The sequence below is a fragment of the Coturnix japonica genome, chromosome 9, assembly GCF_054131305.1.
Source record: "Coturnix japonica strain WE chromosome 9, WE-NBRP24, whole genome shotgun sequence".
NCBI lineage: Eukaryota > Metazoa > Chordata > Aves > Galliformes > Phasianidae > Coturnix > Coturnix japonica.
The window spans coordinates 29,036,243-29,052,858 of NC_140671.1; the positions used below are offsets into that span (position 1 = coordinate 29,036,243).

At 54.1% G+C, this 16,616-nt stretch overlaps 2 protein-coding genes across 4 annotated transcripts in view; one reads left to right on the plus strand and one right to left on the minus strand.

The window, feature by feature from the left end:
- NOC2L (NOC2 like nucleolar associated transcriptional repressor) overlaps positions 1-1,749 on the minus strand; it is a 29,833-nt gene extending 28,084 nt beyond the window's left edge. Inside the window, exons 1-3 of the mRNA XM_015882692.3 lie at positions 1,701-1,749; positions 1,090-1,224; positions 355-526 (exon numbers count right to left, since the gene is read on the minus strand). Coding sequence (XP_015738178.2) covers positions 355-526; positions 1,090-1,224; positions 1,701-1,720 — 327 coding nt within the window. The 5' untranslated portion in view covers positions 1,721-1,749. The remainder of the gene's footprint in view (positions 1-354; positions 527-1,089; positions 1,225-1,700) is intronic.
- Positions 1,750-1,856: 107 nt separating this feature from the next.
- KLHL17 (kelch like family member 17) lies at positions 1,857-16,616 on the plus strand. 3 transcript variants are annotated; one of them, XR_014932143.1, is made up of 12 exons: positions 1,857-1,933; positions 7,856-8,099; positions 8,400-8,521; positions 8,904-9,125; positions 9,897-10,013; positions 10,274-10,487; positions 10,600-10,744; positions 10,866-11,033; positions 11,300-11,485; positions 12,499-12,572; positions 13,509-13,690; positions 13,910-16,616. XR_014932143.1 is itself a non-coding variant. In XM_015882693.3 (12 exons), exons 2-12 carry the CDS (start codon positions 7,889-7,891, stop codon positions 14,136-14,138), a joined length of 1,773 nt encoding a protein of 590 aa, XP_015738179.2. In that variant the 5' UTR covers positions 1,857-1,933; positions 7,856-7,888; the 3' UTR covers positions 14,139-16,616. The 3 variants fall into 3 exon arrangements, 1 of the variants encoding a protein (XP_015738179.2); XM_015882693.3 differs by having other exon boundaries at positions 11,397-11,485; XR_014932144.1 differs by lacking the exon at positions 11,300-11,485.

Here is a 16,616-nt window from a genome sequence, read left to right on the forward strand (position 1 = left end):
CTAAAAAAGTTGATGTTATATCAAGACTAAGAAAACAGACATTTATTTTCTGGTCTTATCTCTTTTGCTGATTAACTACTGAAGAAGAAAGCAGGCAGTAGCGATTTGCATTATACAAAGTGCTGGTAACACCATTAAAGTTGTAACAAAATTAAGGTTATTACAAAGCCCAATAAAGCTACTTCAGCCCTGCAGCTTAACTCATGCTCAGTTCAAAGCCACAGCTGATTTCTGGATTACAAGCACTGCAGTTAATCAGTGGAGAACCTCTTCACCTGTGCAAGCATCAGCCCAAATGTAATTAACACCTGCACTGAAACATTTAACACATAATGAAGTTCTGCATTCTGCTACCTCTAACGTGTCAGGTAGGACATGCAACCCTCCCTCCTCCTCTTCAGAACTGTCCGAAGCATCAAAGTTCAGCAACGTTCGGTCATTTTCTTCCAAAAACTTGTAAAATTCAGGATCTTTTTCCTTCAGTCGGGAGAGCTGGTCTTTATGCTCAGATGCCTTTCCCTTTTTGCTGAGAGAGAAGAATTAAAACATGTTTACTCATAGTGCTCTATGAAAAGCAAGCAACCACTTGGCACTAAGCACACCTGCAGCTAATTTGAGTGGTGATTGGATAATCAGGGCTGTGGCTTTAACAGCTGCTCTGGAAGGGCTCAAAGTTTGGTTTAACTAAGGATTAAGAAAAGACAGAATCAAAGGCCTCATCAAAACTTGATTTAACTCGGGATTAAGAAAGATAGAACCATAAGATGGCTTCAGTTGGAAGAGACCTTAAAGCTCACACAACCCCAACTCCTGCTGTGGAAGGGGTCCACCTAAACCACATCAGCCTGGGTTCAGGCACCTCTAGGGATGGGATGCTTGCATTGCTTTGGGCAGCAGTATCAAGACCTCATTGAGCACTAAGTAAAGGGAGATCTCTTCAAGCACTGGAAGGCTGCAGTGTGGTCTCCGCAGAGCCTTATAGGAGTAACAAAGGCAGCTCATACAGCCTCTCCTTAGAGCCCAGCCTTCTCCCACTCCATAGAGTTGAATGACGCCCACCCCCGACCCCCATTCATCCCAGCCCCTCACCGCACAGCAGCCTTAGGCTTGGGCCTCCTCCCCTTCGCAACAGGCTGGGCCTCCTCCTCCTCCTCCAAACCGCTATCAGGCTCTGACTCGTAGCCATTAGCGAGGAACTCGTCCACACTCAGCTCCTCCAACTTCCTGCGGGACCAAAGGAGAGGAGTGAATAAGGAGAGGTGTTCCCAGCCTCAGCCGGGCCTACCCCAACCCCAACCCCAGCCTACCCCAGCCCCATCCCCAACCCCATCCTCAGCCGGGCCTAACCCAGCCCCCCAGCCTACCCCAGCCCCAACCCCATCCTCAGCCGGGCCTAACCCAGCCCCCCAGCCCCAGGCCCAGGCCCAGCCCCAGCCGGGCCTAACCCAGACCCCCAACCCAGCCTACCCCATCCCCATCCCCATCCCCATCCCCATCCCCATCCCCATCCCCAGCCCCATCCCCATCCCCAGCCCCATCCCCAGCCCCAGCCCCATCCCCAGCCCCAGCCCCAGCCCCAGCCCCATCCCCAGCCCCAGCCCCAGCCCCAGCCCCAGCCCCAGCCCCAGCCCCAGCCCCAGCCCCAGCCCCAGCCCCAGCCCCAGCCCCAGCCGGGCCTACCCCCTCACCGCATCCCTCACCTCCTCCCAGCAGCCGCCATGTTGCCCGCACGCTCCTCTCTGCACCCCCACTTCCGCTCCCAGCGTGCCTCGCCACATATATAGTGGCGGCCATATTGTGGGGGCGTGGCCAAGTCCTAAAGTGGGCGTGGTTTATCCATAGCCACGCCCCCACTCGTCCTCCAGGCCCCGCCCCTCCCGGGGCTGGCAGCAGCGGTGCGGGTAGAGCGGAGCCCGCAGCATCCCGCAGAGCCGTGAGTAACCGGGATACGGCCCTACCGAGCCCGGTGTGGGGTTATATGGGTTATATGGGTATAGAGGCAATGGGGAGGGAGCGGGTCCGAGCGGAAGGAAACGGCTCAGGGTTCGCAATGAGGCCGGAGTTGGCTCTGCGGTCTTGTTTTGTGTCATCTCTCCGTGGATGCACTGTTTGATGCGGGAGAGATGAAGGGCAAAGGGAGAGATGTCGGTGGTAGCCGGGGGATGCGGGATGTAATGAGGGATGGGGGGTTTTAGGGTCTCTGCAATGACCGGCAGGGCGAGGAGCTGTATTGCTAAGAGCCAGCAGGGCAGCAGGGGGCTGGAGGCATCACCAGCTGCTGGGCTGGGCCAATAGAATACAAGGATTTTGTCTTAAAATAATGGGGTTTCTGCAGAATAAACAGTGCTGAAGGGAGAGAAGCTCTGGTGTGATTCAGTAACACGGGGATGTGATGGTTGCTGGGTGGATGGAGGCGACTTCTTGGCTCCAAAGATTGAAAGGAGCCTCAAAGGTCTCCTGAGCATCCATCCATTGTATAGGGATCCTGCAACAGGTTTGTGATGCCTACATGCATCTCACATAGATGCTCCTTTGGTCCCAGTGAGGAAGTCAGCCAGACTCCCTAAGTGCAAAATAGCTGGGAGGAAAAAGAAAACAATGCAGCTAATCTTGTGTTCCTACAGCTGCTGGTTGCCCTGTTTGCAGCACCAAACTGGCTCCAAGTGGGACACAGAGTGCTGTGCAGATCCCAAATGAAGTAAGGTCACCTGATATTGTGGACTTTTAGGCTCGCATAGGATGTAGTGGGCACAGTGGTGATGGGTTGGAGTTGGACTAGATGATCTTAGAGGTCTTTTCTAACCTTAATGATTCTATGGTTCTGTGATCCTGTACAACTTTCTGGTTAGGATGACTGCAGCCAAGCAATCAGCTCTGCAATCTCTCCTCTCTGCAGCCCAAATTTCCCTCCTGATCCTGGTATTCAGCATGGCACTGAGTGAGGCTGAAGGATTTGGGAGCTGATTGATGTGTGAATGAAGCAAACGGCATCTAATTCAGAGCAGGAGATGGCAGGAATTGTAGCTCCCTCTCTCTTGGGTTGATGATCTAGGATTGAATGGAGCCTCTCCTTAGTGCCTTGGGTGACAAGGAAGGTCCCTTGTCCTTCTCTCGGCTTTTTTCCTTGTCTTTCCTACTCTCCTTCACCATTGTCACCTTGCTTCATGTCATCAGCACTTCCTTAGACCCCCTCTTTTACCCCCCAAGCCCCCCTCTATCACCCCATAACCTCCCATAGGACCCTCTATGACCCCATAACCCCCCATAGGACCCTCTATGACCCCATAACCCCCCATAGGACCCCCAAATCCCCCTCTATCACCCCATAACCCCCCCCCAGGACTCCCATAACCCCCCATAGGAACCCCAAACCCCCCCATGACCCATGGGGGTCATTCCTGCTTGATGTCAATTACTTACTGCCAAGTAATCAGAGGATCACGGAGTCATTCAGGTAGGAAAAGACCACTGATGCCCCCAGCTCCTATCCCAGCCCATCCCCACGGTGCCCACTGACCACAGCCTGTTCCAAGCTGGCCCAATGCCACCCTCTGCAGTCACCATTGCTGTGCAGAGCAGGCAGGCGGAGGGCACAGTGCTATTGGAAGGGTGATGGCAAAGGGTGCCATTGGGGTGTTGCTTGGCAAGACTGGGAGCCAGGAGTTCAGAGCTCCTCTGCCAGGGGCTGCCTGCACCTGACCCAGGCTCTACTTGTGACTCTTTGCCGTTCTGAAGAGTGAGTTGGGGTCAGAGGTGTCTGTCAAAGGGGCTGGAGGAGCTCACGAGTGCCACTGTGATTGGAGCTTGTGCCATAAAGCAGAACTGGATGTGACAGCTGCTCTCCATTGTCTGCTGAATGATGCTGGGAAGGGGGATTTGGGACATGACCCACATTTCCAACCCTTGGCAGAGGCAGGAGGGCTTGTTTTTGCTTAGATTTTGGTGTGCTTTGTGCTGGACTGTAGGAGCTGCTGTGTGATCCCAGTGCAGCTGGAGACCTTCACCTTTTGCTGAGCATCTCAAAGGCATCTTGATGAATTAGTTTCCATTTCTTGTTTCTTCCCATTGCGGGAATTGAAACCGTGCAGGTCCTGACCCATTACTTGGTGTGACCCAAATGTCAGCACAGCTACCTCTGAGCCCATCAGCTGTGTATGGAGCTGCTACCGTCCCCTATGTGCAAGGAATGAGAGAGCTGCATTGACGATATCTGCAAGAAGATATCCTGGGTGAGGTGTGCATGGGGCAGGGAGCAGAGTGTGCATCCAGGGAGGCACAAGGCAGGCCAGGCTGAAATCCTTTCTCTTTTTTCATATATGGGAGCAAAGGCACTTCTGAATATTGGGTTGGGGTAACTGGGATCCAAACAAAACACCCCATGAGAAATGGGGAGAAAAGCTTCCAATAGGAGACCTCCAGCCTTCCATATGCATCAGAACCTATTGATTCCAACGTGCTGAGCTGCTGAAAGGCACTGACTAGGTCAATGTGCTGAATGCCCTTCTTGCCTGAAGCCAGCACTGTGTCTGTGCTGTAGAGCTGGCAATTGTGTGCAGCGTTCCCCTGCCCTCCCCACCCCCCCTTGCCAAGGCTCCACATCCTCTCTGGCAGCTTGTCACTTCTCTGCAGATGTCTAGACAGGAGGATTCAGTGCGTGTCACTTATGCCTAATTCATTTACAAAACACACACACACAACACAACCCTACAGAGAGCTGGGGATTCTCAGTCCTGCAGACTCAGCGCTGGCTGTGGCTCTCAGATTAATTCCATTGCTTGCAGGAGCAGCACAAACCTTGCTTGCCATAGGGTTGGAGGAACAGGAGGGGGATGTGGGGTCACTGGGGGGGTACAACCAGCTCTTTATGGGGGCTCTGCTGCTCCATGGACTCATTGCAGTGCACTTCCCAGTCCTGAGCTTCCTCACCATTGGTAACTTCATCTCTTCCAGGCTGAATGCTTGATTAACCTCATGTTAAAGATGAGCTGCTGCACGCTGTCCCTTCAGATTCCCTGGATGAAGGTGGAGAGAGGAGGGGCTGAATTTCTCTGTGCTGTAGTGAGGGCACAGAGTGTCCTGTCTGTGCCAGTGATGCCAGCACAGGCTCTGCCGAGGACCAGATTTAGTGCCCTGGGTGTATACAGCTGGATGATTTCCAACCTGCTTCAATCACATTTGCTGTCGGGAGAGGTAGAAGAGCAATATATTCTAGCATGAGCTGTGTCAGGCCCTCTGAAATCAGCAAAAATGTGGGCTATCTCAGTTCGAGCTATAAGGGCAGGTAGTGTGCATCAGCTGCAGCTTGTGCAAACGGCTCTGCTGTCTCAGAGCTGCCTACTGCAAGAGGATTACTGATGCTAGCTTAAAGCTTCTATTCAGACGCAGCCCGGAGATGCACCAGAAGGGATGGCTCAGCAAGAGCACACAGCTTAACGGGACCTCTGTGATGCCAGATGGAAGGGGAGATGTGTGGGCAGCCTGCATTGTGCCCAGCCAGGTTCCTGGGTGTCAGTACTGCTGTGTTGGTGGCCTCACGCTGCAGCAGCACAACAGCAGCTATTGTTCCTGCCAGCTCAGCTCTTGATTGCTAAAGGGAAGGAGCAGTCCCTGGATTGCAGGAGAACATCTTATCCCAGCCTGGCTCCAAGAGGGAGGAAGATGCTTCCCCACCTGAGCTGGGCAGCAGTTGTCTGTGCTCTCCTGTTCTGCCCAATCTGGCTTTCATCTGAGTTTTAATGTTAACTGAGCATCTCTATTCACTATGGGAATGCTGGATGCTTGCTGGGAGGTGGGTCAGGACTCATCCCAGTGGGGTTAGATATAGGGATTCTGTGTGCTGGTGTAGGGCTGTTTTCACCCTCTCCATCCACCTGGCCAGCTATGCAGGATATCAGGATATGCTGGCAGACAAAAACCTCCACCCAGGGCAGCCAACAAGGGGCCATTCTGCAGGGCCATCATGGGCTAAGAGGCCATCACTGAGCTTCTCCCCAGCGGATGCTCAGCTCACTGCTTATTGCTCAGCACGTTTCTCTCCGCTCTCAGCAAAATATGGGGTGTTGTTTTTTGTGTGTGTGTGCGGAGAGAACAGACCTCCCTTTGGGCAGGGATCATTTGCATTCATTAACAGAGCTGTTATGCATGGCCACGCTCTGTCGCAGAGGAGCCAAACAAACGCCTGCCTTTCTTTTTTGTCATAACCCAGGAGTCATTACAAGTCAGCACTGCATCCGCTCTGGCTGATGCATAACACGTGCACTTGGGCTGCTGCGTGCCCCACAAAAGTGGGCTTGTATGGATTTCCCCCCCTAGAGCCCTGCACACTGCCTTACTGTCTCCTGTGGTCCAAGCGCTGTTCCCCATTAATTATATCTTAGCAGGGCTCATAGACTTTCATTTCCTGGGAATGAAGTTTGCTTTTCCATGATGCACGGGGCCAGGAGGGAGGAGGGCTTTGTAGGAGCTGTGTAGATCCTAAGGGAGGGCTCATTCATGGGGTGGGGATGCTGCTGGGGACCTGGGGTCACTAGGGGGGTTGGGGTGGTGTCTCCATTGAGTGCAGCTTGGTTGCTTTGGAGCCCAATGGCACGGCTGCAGCATGGAGCACTGTAGGGATGTAGGAGGTGCTGGTGGGGCTCTGACTGAGCTCAGAGGTTCACTGCAGGGAATAATGTCACCCTTGTCACTTCTGCATTTGTGCTTGCCCTGAGTTGTGCAATGACTCAGTGGCAGGGCTGGGAAGAGAGCCCAACACTTCCGACCCTCTTTGGAAATGCATTTGATTGCTGGAGCTGAGGATGCGCTGGCAGCGATGTACCCTTCAGCTGTGCCCTCTGCCTGTCCCCACTGCTGCAGCCACATCCCGTGCCACCCCCTGGAGACATGCTGTCCTCCCCATCCTACAAGCACCCCGTCCTGCCTTGTCCCCTCTGCGCCCTCCTGGCAGTGATGATGGAGAGAAGGATGCTTGGTGGTGCTGGGGATGCTGCAGCTTTCTGCAGACCTCTGCTCAGTACTTAACTAATGACCCAAAGGGCACAGAGCACTGTGCTCTCCCTGCTGGAAAGCATTGCCTTCACACTGTGCCCACCCTGGCAGCGAAGAGGGAATCTCACATCACACTGATGATGCACAAGAGAAGAGGGCATTGCAGGCCTCTCTCCCACTCAGAAAAGATGTTTATTCATCCTTTCCCTCCTCCAGACTCTAGTACATGACACAACTGCTATTTAAACATGAATAGAGCTTCCGTGGCTGAGCCGGCACAGCGTGGGGGGCTCTATTTTTAGGCTGGAGATGTGGAGGTGTGGCGAGGCAATGGGGAGCAGAGGGGATTCTCTCTCCGCAGGGATGCGGGGGCTGGTGGATGGATGTGGCACGATGACTTCCTTCCTTCCTCCACACTCCCCTCCTCCCTCCTGGGATGCTGCAGCTGGGCTGCTGGGCTGTGCCTGGTTAGGGGATGCAGGAGGGCAGCGTGCTCTGCTTGTTTCTTGTATAGGCTTTGTAGAGTGAGAGAATAATCCGAGTTGGAAGGGACCCATGAGGATCATATGGAATCATAGAATTGCTCAGGTTGGAAAAGACCTTAAAGATCTTCAATGTCCAACCATCCCACCCTAAGAACCCTTCGTTAAATCATGTCCCTTCACATGTAGGAGGTGGTGTGACATCAAGGGAAAACCACAGCTATTGTAAAGCATTGCCCTTTTGACAGCAGGTGAGGAGGATGCTGACCCACAGATGGGCTTCACAGAGCAGTGAAGACCCTCAGCCCATATATTTGAGAACCACAGGACTTGTATGGATCTCAAGCCATTCCTTTGGGTTAATACTTTATTTTCCCTCATTCCAGTGACGTTGGGAAGGGAGAACTCCCAGCACAGCCATGGAGGGCGGCGTGCAGCTCCTCAACCGTGATGGCCACAGCATCTCACACAACTCCAAGCGCCATTACCACGATGCCTTCGTGTGCATGAACCGCATGCGGCAGCGCGGGCTGCTCTGCGACATCGTGTTGCACGTGGGCACCAAAGAGATCAAGGCCCACAAGGTGGTGCTGGCGTCCTGCAGCCCCTACTTCCACGCCATGTTCACAAGCAAGTAGCCTCCTCTTCTCTTCCCCTGTATCCCTCTCTTTGCTGCACACCTCTTCCTGTCCATCTCCTACCTTATGGAAGCTCTTCCAAGAGCCATCTCTTTATCAGGCATAGCTGAGCTCGTGGTTCATTGCCAGCTTGCATCCCCTCACCCAGACAACCTTCTGCACTACAATGTTGTCTGCCTACAATTCAACCAGGCCATGGACATTGCGTAGATATGGAATAGGCAGGAGGTGGATGACAAGAAAGAAACACCCCGAGGTCTGTTGTTCATATCTGGTGTCTGTGTTGCCCCAGATGAGATGAGTGAGAGCCGACAGACCCATGTGACGCTGCACGACATCGACCCTCAAGCCCTGGAGCAGTTGGTGCAATATGCTTACACAGCAGAGATCGTGGTGGGCGAGGGCAATGTGCAGGTAGGAGACCCCATCCCCCAGGCCTATCTATGCCATAAAGCCTTACCTCTGGAGCTCTTCTCTCCCTGTGCTCAGGGCTTTCTACTGTTTCTGGTGCTTGCATCTAACAGTGGTCATCTGCACTCCTGAGCTCCTGCAGCTGGTGTGGATGGAAGTGATCCTTAAAGCAGTATTGCAATGGCCATTTCTTAGCCCTGTGGGGGGTCATGGGTGTCTTACTTGGCTCTTAAACTTCATCCTGTTGGAAACAAGGACTGCTTTGTCCTCTATGTGCTTGTGAAGTTGCTAAGTAAACCTGTGCTGCTATTTAAACTAGTGATGGAAATGGTGCTTCCTTGCCTTGGAAGCTCCTTTTCTTTCCCCATTCTTTTCCACTGCCCAGACACTTCTTCCTGCTGCCAGCCTGCTTCAGCTCAATGGGGTGAGGGATGCTTGCTGCAAGTTCCTGCTCAGCCAACTCGACCCATCTAATTGCCTGGGGATCCGGGGCTTTGCCGACACACACTCCTGCAGTGACCTCCTCAAGTCTGCACACAAGTACGTCCTCCAACACTTTGTAGAGGTGTCCAAGACGGAGGAATTCATGTTGCTGCCTCTTAAACAGGTGAGATTCTGATGGAAGCATGAAGGTGTGGGACAGGCAAGGCTTCTGAATGGCACAGTCAGAACAAGACAGGGGATAGCAGGGGAATGCAGCCAGATTCTGTGCTTTGGTCCTTTCTGTTTGATGGGGAAACAATACATGTGGAGAATGCTGTCACAGAGTGAGCTTAATCCCCTGTGAAATAGGGATGGGTGGGCAGCAGGGAGGATAATTGCTGTCACTGGTGTCTGCCACCCGAGCTCTGAATGCTTCTCCCTGGGTGCACAAACCTGGGACCCACTTCACTCCATCCATCCCCGGGGCTGTGGGGTGCATGGCAGTAAGGGGGGTATGGCTCTCCACCTGCTCCAGATCTGTCCTTGGCAGGCAAAGCAAGCACACTGTGAGCAGCCAGAGCACCTGGCTCCATCCCATGAAATATTGAAGGGACCCGTACAAGCAGAGTATTCTGCCTGATCTCACTGATGTTTATTGGAAGTGTCAGGCATTGCAGCAGTCTCTGATGCAGAAAGGGAGGAATAAACCAAGGAGGAGACCGAGGGCAGAGCTGTTTCTACACTGGGGCTGTGAGGAGGGGGAAGCACAGCTGCACGTGCTTGCTGGGGGACCAGCTGCCCTTAGCTGCGTACCCCCTTCAGCCACCAGTGTCTGCAGGAGGCTGCTTTGTACCTCTTTGTGCTGCTCTGCTGGTCCAATTCCCTGCTATGGAAACATGTCCCTTCCTCCTGCTCTGCACCAGCTGGGAGTTGCCTTTTCCATCCTTCTTTGCAGGTGCTGGACCTCATTTCTAGTGACAGCCTCAATGTGCCATCAGAGGAGGAGGTGTACCGGGCTGTGCTCAGCTGGGTCAAGCATGATGTGGACAGCAGGAGACAGCATGTCCCCAGGGTGAGTCTGCTGGGGAAGATGGCCTGGTTCAACCCAACACTGCTGATGTCTGGTCTGGGTGGGTGAATAGAATGAGAAGGAATGGCCTCACATTGCTCCAGGTGAGGTTTAGGTTGGAATCTTAATGATGCTGTGATTCTAAGGAAGCTGTAGGGCAGCCAGAGGATGGGATGTGGGCAGAAATAGGAAGGGGAGGAATGGGGGCTGCACTGCTGAACCCTTCCCACCCTACTGATGGGATGCAACCTCTCTGCTTTCAGCTCATGAAATGTGTGCGGCTGCCCCTGCTGAGCCGGGACTTCCTGATGAGCAATGTGGACACGGAGCTGCTGGTGCGGCACCACTCGGAGTGCAAGGACCTGCTGATCGAAGCCCTCAAGTACCACCTTATGCCTGAGCAGAGGGGGGTCCTCAGCAACAGCAGGACCAGGCCACGGCGCTGCGAGGGGGCCAGCACTGTGCTCTTTGCTGTGGGTAAGGCTCTCCCAACGAGGGGGTTACCCTCACATCTGCACAAAGCTCCAGCTTTCCAACCTTTCCCAAGGTTTACCCATGGCCTTGGGAATGATGCGTGCTCTGTTTGCAGGTGGGGGCAGCCTGTTTGCCATCCATGGGGACTGTGAGGCCTATGACACGCGGACGGACCGCTGGCACATGGTGGCCTCCATGTCAACCCGCAGGGCCAGGGTGGGCGTCGCGGCCATTGGGAACAAGCTTTATGCTGTAGGCGGGTAAGGGAGCATGGGGTAGGGATCTGAGCCAGGACCAGGCCATGGGGTCTGCTCTGGAGCTCCGGGCCCAGCTCACAGGTCCTACAGTCTGAGTTCTCACACTCTATTTTTCTCCCTGTAGTTACGATGGGACCTCAGATTTGGCCACGGTGGAATCTTACGATCCTGTCACTAACTCCTGGCAACCGGAGGTATCCATGGGCACCAGGAGGAGCTGCCTGGGTGTAGCAGCACTTCATGGGCTTCTCTATGCTGCTGGGGGGTACGATGGGGCCTCGTGCCTGAACAGGTAGGGAATGGCCGGCTGTGGGCTCCTCCATTGCTCTTGCATGCTCTGTCCTTGGTGCTGGGTGCTGGGAAGCCCACATGGTCCTCTCCTGACAGAGTAGATTTCTTGCTATCCAGCTCTGTCTTCCAGTGTCTTTGGCACAGGCAGTTTCTTCATGGAAAAACAAACAAACAAATAGACAGACAACACCATTCTGCAGTCCTCTGCCCCAACCAAACATGGCCTTTGTTAGTTCTTCCCTCCATTTTTCCCTCCCTTTTCCCAAGCTTCCTTGGGAGCTGCCCAGGAGGGCTTGTGTCAAAGAGCTTTGAGCTGGGCCTTGCCAGTGTCACACCTGAATTCCTGTGTCCCTGCCTGCTGCAGCGCAGAGCGGTACGACCCTCTGACAGGCACCTGGACCTCCATCGCTGCCATGAGCACCAGGAGACGCTACGTCCGGGTGGCAACGCTAGGTGGGTGCTGGCATGAGGACACAACCTGCTTCTGTGCAGACTGTCTCTTGCATTTCTGGTGGTTCCTTCTGATGTCCTGTTCAAATTCCTGCCCTACCTTCCTCACATTCCCCAGCTGTGGGTCTGGGTTGCCCTGTCATCCCTCTGCTATGTCCTGACCTACTCCCTGCCTTTGCCTTGCTCCTTGGTTTCGGTAGTAGTTGGGTTTCATCACATTCTGGAGGCAGCTCCCCAGGGAACCCCACAACTTGCTCCTCAGCCCCTTTGTGCTCCCTTCTAGCTTGGAGCAAGGGGGTTGGCTGCGGGAGGAGACCACCTTATTCCTCCTCCCCTATGAAAGGGGGACAGTTCCTTTCCAAATCATGCAAGTAATAGTGTGGTTTCAAAACTGCCTCTACAAGAGGTGTCACAGCATTAGGTGTCTCTACAATGTCTCACGGCTCCATTGAGTTCTGTTCCTAGGGAGGGTAAAGGGTGAGAAGTGGCCACTTCATTGCTTAGTGCAGCTCTGGGGTCAATGCAAGTACTACCACCTCCCCTCCAACTGGGGTAGCACACAGCTTCTCACCATCCCACCATCAGTTGCGAGGTATCCCCCACTGCCTCTTCCTCATTGTCAGCTTTCAGCTCTCAGTGCTGACTCAGAGGTTCCCTCCCCTCCATCACAGCTCATACACCTCCTTATTGGCCTTCCCTATGCTTCAGCCCCCACCTCTCAAAATAACCCGCTGCTCCAGCAGGGAGCACTCACAGCTCCCATAATGAGGAGGTCAGGAAGCTGCAGGAGGGCGAGTTCTTTGGGAAGTGTTGAGAAATTGCCTGGTGAACCTTTCACAGTGCTGCAAGGCAGGGGGGAGTGGGGAGCCGTGCTGAGAGCTGCTTGGCTGCTGGGGAGTGGGGGCACTGCAGGGGGCACACAGCCCACAGCCCCCATGGGCACCCCATAAATCCTGTGCTGGAACTGCTGCTGTGCTTTGTAGCTAATCTGTGTGTGTGTGTGACTGTCTTTGCAGAAGGCAACCTCTATGCTGTTGGGGGATATGACAGCTCATCCCACTTAGCCACAGTAGAAAAGTATGAGCCCCAGGTAATTACAGAAGAAAGCATGCCTGGTAACCTTCCTCCTCCTCCTCTTCCTCCTCCTCTCCTGGTGGGTGCTTGATGGAGCCCTGCAGCAAACCAGTGGGCACAAGAGAACACTGCAGACTGTGGGCAAGCAGCTATGCATGGTTCTGTAGCACACCTCCTTGGTGCTGCACAAAATAGAGGGGTTCTCGATGCCTTGTCCAGCTCTTTTGCAGGGACTGAGTGCACTCCAGAGCAAAAACTCACCCATGCAAACCCTGAGATCTCTCTCTTAGACTTTCAGCCCCAAGAGCTCTCCCTGTCCCCATTGCCTGAGGTCCTTACTGCATCCCCCTCCCAGCAGTTAGCTGGGATTGCAGAGTGGGCTATTGGGTCTGGGGTCCTGTAGCTCTATTAGAGCAGGCTGCATCAGTTTCAGAGGCTTTCAGAACAGCCTTTCTTGTAAAGCCACTGCCATACCTTGTGCAAATTTAACTAGATACAGCTCGATTCCCATGGCTGGGGTTCAGCTGTGACATGCTGGTAGCCTGGCACGGAGCAGTGGCTCTGTCTGCTGCGCTGTGCTTTACTGAGCTGTCAGCAGAGGTCTCTCCTGGGGCACTGCAGTTCTTCCTGCAGGAGAGATTCTCCTTTACAAATTTTGCTGTTGTCCTACTGCAGCTGAGTTGGAAAGGCAGCTTGGCCCTGTGTTTGTGGCAGTGCTGCAGTCCAGCTCGCTGCTGGGCAAGCAGCTCATTGCCTCTGCTCCAGATAGCAATGGAATGAGGGTTGCTCCTCACTGGCCTTTTGGATGAAGGGGAAAGAGCTGGGGTCCTGCCAGAAATCTTTTGGTTAGGGTTAGAGCGCTGCCTAAGTGTCCTATCAGGGCTAAGATCACAGGGACATGTGGAAAATGACCTATACCTGTGTCTCACCAATGCATATTGCCCCTTCCCAGGTCAACACGTGGACTCCCATTGCCAACATGCTGAGCCGCCGCAGCAGCGCAGGGGTGGCTGTGCTGGAGGGGATGCTCTACGTGGCTGGTGGCAATGATGGGACCAGCTGCCTTAACTCCGTTGAGCGTTACAACCCCAAAACCAACACGTGGGAGAGCGTGGCACCCATGAACATCCGCAGGTAAGGAACTGCTGGGCTGCAGCTGCTGCAGGGAGGGTTGGGAGCTTGTCTCTGAAAGCCTTGCCTTACTTGGCACTGCAAAATGCAGGCCGTGCCCAGGGGGCCGGTTAGCCCTGCTGGCTCCGTGCTCCCTGCACAAAGGCAGCAACATATCAGAGCAAAGGGAAAGACTGGAGGCAATGCTTGAGCCTCTGCACTGTCTCTGCATGCTCCTTCCAGGAGCACCCACGACCTGGTGGCCATGGACGGCTGGCTGTATGCGGTGGGAGGCAACGATGGCAGCTCCAGCCTGAACTCCATCGAGAAGTACAACCCACGCACCAACAAGTGGGTGGCAGCCTCCTGCATGTTCACCCGCCGCAGCAGCGTTGGGGTGGCCGTGCTGGAACTTCTCAACTTCCCACCCCCCTCCTCGCCTACGCTCTCTGTGTCCTCGACGAGCCTTTGACAAAGGATCGGGACCTGCCTTACCTCCAGGGGGTCGGGGATCCATCCTGCGGGGCAGCCGCTCACTGTAGGAGCAGAGCAAAGGCATTGGCTGCCATCCCCAGCCCCTCTGCTCCCATGGAGCCCGGAGCCATCCCTGGCGCACACCTCGGATCAACGAGCCCCAAACTGTGCTTCCTGGGGGACCACCCTCCTTCCACAGCACCAGGAGAGGGGGTGCTCCCACTCCATCCCTGGACTCATCTCACCGCTCTCCCAAAGGGTTACGTGTTTTCTTTGGGGAAGGGGACCTCAAAACCATCGCTGCTTATTGGATTCATGCAATCCAGCCGGTGCCACATGGGCAGCACAGCCAGCCTGGGGGGCTTTGCCATGGTGGGCAGTGCTCCTCCCGGGGACGCGGTTGGATGTGCAATGCCACTCCGAATGTCACTGTAGCCAAACTCTTGACCAAGACTAATGTGCACTGTTAAAGACTCTGAGGCCACCGCATGGTTCTCAATGGTGTCTAATTGATGCCTTAAAAATACACAAATGAAGCCCAGCGAAGGGACAAGGGCCTGGAGGAGGTGAAGTTTGGAGACCAAGCTTCATTCATAAGGACCCAACCAGCCATGGGGAGTCATGCAAGTGGATGGGATGGACCTGCCTGCACCCATCCCTGCTCCATCTACGCATCCCACTGTGCCGCCTGGCTGGGAACAGAGCAGCTCATTGCTGTTCCCCTCTTTGCAGAGCAGATTCCGGGTTGATGGCAAGGTCCAGCCTTCCAGACAAGGAGGATCGCCTGGCATTACTTTTGTTGGCATTAACTTTTCACCTTTTTGGGTTTTTTTAATTATTATTTTTAATTTGAACGCAAGATTTTAATGTTAATGATTTCATATCATTTTATTTTTACACTCTGCTGGTATTCCCCATCCCATCTGCTTTGGAGGCAGCAGAAGGGATGCAATTACTTTTCTTAATTGTTGATGAGATGATGACTGTGTCCTGGAAGACGTTCTCTATGGATGTGTGGGTGTGTGTGCATGTGTGAGATACCATATGTACAGTGAAAACAGCACGGATGGGACCGTGCGCAATTAGCAGCTCCTTGGCAATTAGGCAACCACTTTAAATGAAGGTTGAATCAATTAGCACCGTAAATCACAAGCCTGTCCTTCCAGACCTGTGCTATGGAACCTCTGGGGTTGCTTAGATTTCAATGTGTGTGCTGTAGGGTGTGAGGTTTGGATTGGAAGAATGTTATCCCATGTTGAAGGGGAATGACTCAGCCACCAGTACCTCAAACAGGGTCCAGTTGTGGCCTTGGGAACGTGGTGAAATGTTGTTTCTTTGGTTGGGGCTGATGCCTTTTTCCTTGTTCCCACACTCCTCATTGTGTTCAGATTTCACCCATAGGATTGTAATCATGGAGTCACTGAGGTTGGAAAGAGCACTAAGATCATCGAGTCCAACCCCAACCCATCCCCACAGTGACGGTATTTAGCCTACCTTTTCAATAGGGATTCCCTGCTTTCTCCACTCCTTGGGGTGAACGTTGAGTTTGGGATGAGCCAAGGACTCCCCAGCTTTGTTCACATTAACAAGGGTGAAATAGGCACAGAGTTGTATGTGTGTGTGTGTGTGCATGACCAAGGTCTGAATTCTTTTCTTGCCATCCCTGGAAGCAACATGAGGAGTGCAGCCAGCAGCTCTGGGATCATTTGCGAAGGAGATGCTGGCTGCTGAGGCCAACGGGAGGAATGGAAGAAGGGTGGTGGGAACCTTCAGCAATGGCGATGCTGTCCTTCCATCAGCACGGGCAGCATCACTTCTGTCACCCACCAGTTGGGCCCTGAGCAATACCAGCCCCGAGGCTGTTCTGCAAAACAGAAACCTGGGGAGCCTCCCGCGCCCCACGTCCTAACTATGCAGGTGCTCACTGCTTTCCTCTGTAGGGAACGAAGGAAGGAAAGGGAGAAACTGTCCCCGGAGCACCCCGACCCGCACTGTGTGGACACGAGGTGTCGGCACCTGCCCCCGGGTTGACGCCGGGGTCGGGATTGCTTCTGGTGCTGCACGACCTCAGCGGGGGCCGTGCGTCCGTCTGTGTCTGTCCCTGCGTGGGGAGGAGAACCGCCAGCTCTCCGCGGCTCCTCTGCCGTCCTCACTTAGTGCTGTCTCACCCCAAATGTGCTGTTTCCTATGTGAGCTCCGTCCACTTGGGCTGGGGGGGATCCAGCCGTGTCCCGCAGGGGTCCAGCTGTGGCTGGCAGTGCTGACCCCGTTATGGGCACAGCTCGCCCCTCGCCGCTAGCAGACCCGCCGTGTCCATGTCCAACCGTTGTCACTTTGGTTTCTCTGTAAGTCACCCCCCCCCTTATTTATGTGGAACTCTGTTTCAAGGAATTTTTTGCACTACATGGGACTGGGGAGGGGATACAAGCAATACAAAGCCAACGTGTACAATAAAGGTGTTTTCTTGAATACGGGA